Source organism: Oryctolagus cuniculus, chromosome 7 (assembly GCF_964237555.1).
Source record: "Oryctolagus cuniculus chromosome 7, mOryCun1.1, whole genome shotgun sequence".
Lineage (NCBI taxonomy): Eukaryota > Metazoa > Chordata > Mammalia > Lagomorpha > Leporidae > Oryctolagus > Oryctolagus cuniculus.
The window spans coordinates 40,529,901-40,534,358 of record NC_091438.1 but is presented as its reverse complement, the minus strand read 5'-3'; the positions used below and the strand labels follow the sequence as shown (position 1 = coordinate 40,534,358).

Genomic DNA, 4,458 nt, shown 5'->3' with positions numbered 1-4,458 from the left:
AGAGGTGGAGAAGAGGATGAGAGCACAGAAAGAATGCAGAAGACAAATGAGAATAGCAAAAATAAGCTCCAAGGAATAGTAAAGGGAGCTTACAGGAAAATAAAGGAAGACCAAGAAGTAGGATTGAGGAAGGTCAGGCAGCAGACAGGTGGGGAAGAGCAATGAGGCATGAGGAGAAGTGAGACTGCTGGCAGGGTCGTGGGCATCTTAAGGAACTTACATCACTTCTTTTCATAGACGGGACTGAGAATGCAAGGGTCAACTTGATTTCATCAAAGCCCAAAGTGAATGCCATTTCTAGTCTGACTGTAGACTTTGTCCTACACCATCTGTGATGGTGCAATAGAAGAGGTTATGAGGATGTAGACAAAAGCAAGGAAAAAACCTGGCAGCTAATTATGAGAGGGATGGAGGGGAAATGAGAGACTGTGGGGGAGGGTGTGGCCCAGGGAGGCAATGGGGCTTCACTGATAAGGAAGTGGGTAGATGAAGTGCCAGAAGGGAAGCCAGAGAAGGGTGAGAGAGGGTGTGCAAGAGGAGCTGATTCCTGAGTGCCTAGGGCACCTTGTGCTGTGGAGCCACCACAGCTTCAATGCTGCTCCTGCTCTCCGTGTTCCTCCTGTTCCACAATGGACTTATCTGCCGTGGGAAAGGCACAATGGGTAAGAAAGCTCGGGGAAAGATGTCAGAGATCAGACACAGGATGGATAAAGCAACTCGCGATGATCTGGGGAAAGGGAACAATGCTCTTATGAGACGTCCTGATGATAATGCTTGCTCCTCCTCTCAGGTTCTGCCTTTGATTTTTGGGAGAGGATTTTGCTACAGAGAGTTGAGGGTATTGAAATATGTGCAGCTGTGTACTCTCTCCACACTTCTTTACCTCTCTGCGCTCCTCTTCTTCCTGTGGCATCTTCTCTCTGATTCTTTTTCATTCTCTGCACTTGTCATTCCTTCTTGTTCAGGTTCTGAGGCTCTCAGATCCCATTATGCAGCTGCAGAAGAGCCCCTGACCTTCAGCGTCATCCAGATCTCCTCTTTTGCCAACCAAAGCTGGGCACGGAATCGGGACTCAGGATGGCTGGGTGACATTCAGACTCACGGCTGGGACAGCGTCTCGGGCACCATCCTGTTTTTGAAGCCATGGTCTCATGGAAACTTCAGCAAGGAAGAGTTGAGTGACATCCAGGCACTGCTCCAGTTCTATCTCCATGGTTTTACACGTGAAGTACGAGCCTTTGCAAGTCAGTTTCAGTTTGAATGTGAGTGTGCTGTACAGACTCAGACCACCTTTTGCCCTTCTTGATCTTATTCCCACCTCTCTTAGGCTCACACTCCCTCTCTTCTTCCGACTTCAACAACACTAACTCCACCATGTACACAGAAGGGCCTACAAGTACATCTCTTCACACCCCTGAATACATTTGCATGTTCCTTCTCCTTGGAGTTGTTGTTTCCTCTTGATCTTTACCCACCTTTCCAGCCTCAGACTCTACCTCTCACAACCCAATTTCCATATCCTTTTCCTTGGTCTCAGGGTTAACATGGCATGGCCTGCACCTAGGTATCTCCTTGTGAATTTTCCAGTAGCAGCTGCTAACTTCTGAGCAATTTTCCCTTTTATCTCTTCCTAAAATTATTTCATAATATATTCTTCCCATAAATTTGCTTCCCATTCCCACATCAACTCTTGCGTTCCCCATGATACCCAAGCTTTTTTCCCTTGAAACCTTTTTCCTCTAGATTGTTCTCTTTTCCTTCTCTGATGTCACTTAAATTCATCCTCTCCTGCATTTCTACCACCAGACCCCTTTGTGATCCAGATGTCTGCTGGATGTGCAGTGCGTGCTGGAGCTGCCTCACAAAGCTTCTTACGTGGTGCATATCAAGGATCCGATTTCCTGAGCTTCCAAAGAGGCTCCTGGCAGCCATCTCCAGGAGCAGGCAGTCAGGCCCAAAACGTCTGCAGGGTGCTCAATAAGTACAGAGGCATTAGAGAAATTGCACAGAGCCTTCTCAACGACACCTTGCCACAATTTACTGCAGGCCTCCTTGCAACAGGGAGGTCAGAACTGGAACGGCAAGGTGAGTCCAACTCTGTCGATCTCTCTTACTCAGCACTTTAACACAAATTTTCTTATTTGCCACATCTGATCAACATTTGGAAACATATACTGAAAGGCAAGAGGGAGAGCACGTTGGGTTTGGGATTGTTTCTGAGCCAGGAACAAGGGGTAATTACTCACACTGCTGAAGCACCTGAGTCTCCGATCTCTGGCTTCGTTGCACCCTCCCACATTTCCTACACTTGATTTCTCCCATGTTCTGTCTAGTGAAGCCTGAGGCCTGGCTGTCCAGAGGCCCCAGCCCTGGGCCTGGCCGTCTGCTGCTGGTGTGTCATGTCTCTGGCTTCTACCCAAAGACCGTGTGGGTGATGTGGATGCGTGGTGACAAGCAGCAGTCACGCACTCGACGAGGTGACGTCCTGCCCAATGCTGATGGGACGTGGTATCTCCGAGTTACCCTGGATGTGGTGGCTGGAGAGGCGGCTGGGCTGTCCTGTCGGGTGAAGCACAGCAGCCTCAGAGGACATGACATCGTCGTTCCCTGGGGTGAGGAGCAACGGGGATCCTGCTGGGAAATGAGCAGGGACCATCGTGGCCTTTAAAAGAAGCAACTGGGAAAGTGGGTGGTAGTGATAGACAGAAACGGATAGTAGTGGGAGGATACAAGTGAACAAGGGTAAGCATGGAAGTAGCTAAGTTCCAAGGAAGTAAGATGGAACATCACATATCCTTAAAAGCAGGGGACCTAGTAAGTAAGCAGGGTGGGATTCGGGGGATAGACACAGCAGGGACCTAAAGGAGGGTTCTGTAAGGTGCAGACATTAATTGTGTTAAAGGCCTTGTCCCTGAGAACTGAGAAACATTTCATCTGGTGGAATGGATAACAGAGAACTTCATGGACTGACTTCCTTATTCTACCCCAACCAGGTGGACACTCCATCCTCCTGTGGCTCATCTGTTTGACTGTGATTGTCACCCTGTTCATATTGGCTGTAGCTGAGTCATGGTTTTCAAAGCAGAGGTGAGACTTTTCTTCTTTGTTTTTGTCCCCTCTTGGTCTGCTTTCCTCTATATCCATTTTCCTTTGTTTGATTTCTCTCTGTTTTCCTTTCCTTGAGATTAAGATCATCTTCTTTCCCCACAGCTCAAATGCAAACATCTGTGTAATCGAACTTCCCAGTGAATACAACACTGGAGAGCCCAGGATATTCAAACAGCAGCTTTGCCTGGCGCAAGAATTGGGGATGAAACAAAGATTCTTGCAGGAGTGGAAAACAATCTTAAACAAGATCCGGTCAAATTAGTCACACTACTGTTACCTTACACATAAAATCCCTGTGTTTTCTAATACAGTTCATGTACAATGAAGAACATATGATTTGGGGCCACTATTGTGTCACAGCAACTTAAGCTGCCACCTGTGATGTCAGCATTCTATACGAGCAATAGTTCCTGTCCCAGCTACTCCACTTCCAATACTGCTCCCTACTAATGTGCCTGGAAAAGTAGCAGAGGATGGCACAAATACTTGGTCCCCAGTCACACACATAGGAAACCCAGATGGAGTTTTGGCTCCCTGAATTTGGCCTGCACCCAACATGACCATCATGGCAATTTTGGGAGTAAATCAGCAGATGGAATATCTCTGTGTATCTCTATGTCTTTTGCTTTCCTTTGGAAACTCTTTCAAATAAATTTTTAAGAAAATCTTAAATAAAAGAAAGTGTGATTTCATTCAAATAGTTTGTTCTGTTTCAGAGAAACTGATTTATTTGGACTTCTGTTTTTGTATCATCTTCCAGCAAATTATTTTGTTTTGGTCACATGTTTATTAATTTTGATTCTTCAGATGCTTCTTCACAAAGCTTTCCAGGATCACCCAGCTGAGAGCCACTCTATCCTTCCACATTATGGCTAATTTTCATTAACACACTGAAGAGTAATCCAATTTTTGCTCCCTTTTTTCCTTTCAAGATCTAGAAAGTAGAATTATTATAGCAAATGCAAAGTATACTTATTTCAATTTTAAAGGTAATGGAATAATAAGTGTTTAAGTAGATTCTTCTGTAGGTCTGACACTGTGCTACATACTTTATACCTCTTAACTCACAATCTTTATAAGAACCCTGAACAGAAGCTATGATTCCTGTTTTATTGATGAGGAGACAAAAGTCACATACCAGAAAATATTGTAAATATTTTATTTCAAATTCCAGGCATTGACTACTACACTACACATTCAACATGTAATTATTGAAAGCCTGTCTTGGGATAAGTCTGATTTTAGGTGATGCAAAGCAGTAAAGACAGAGTACAATATCTCATCTTCACAGAGCGTCTCTGATGGTGGAGGCACTGTGGGACACTCAATAGCTTAGTAAGAATATTACAT

General features: G+C 45.2%; 1 protein-coding gene across 1 annotated transcript; it reads left to right on the top strand.

Annotated features, from left to right (window-relative positions):
* Positions 1–290: 290 nt before the first annotated feature.
* On the top strand, positions 291–3,806 carry LOC100355630 (T-cell surface glycoprotein CD1e, membrane-associated). The gene is made up of 6 exons (XM_051858485.2): positions 291–662; positions 966–1,262; positions 1,807–2,085; positions 2,334–2,612; positions 2,994–3,087; positions 3,211–3,806. The coding sequence occupies exons 1-6, from the start codon at positions 593–595 to the stop codon at positions 3,368–3,370; spliced, it is 1,179 nt and encodes a 392-aa protein (XP_051714445.1). The 5' UTR covers positions 291–592; the 3' UTR covers positions 3,371–3,806.
* The last annotated feature ends 652 nt before the right edge of the window (positions 3,807–4,458 follow it).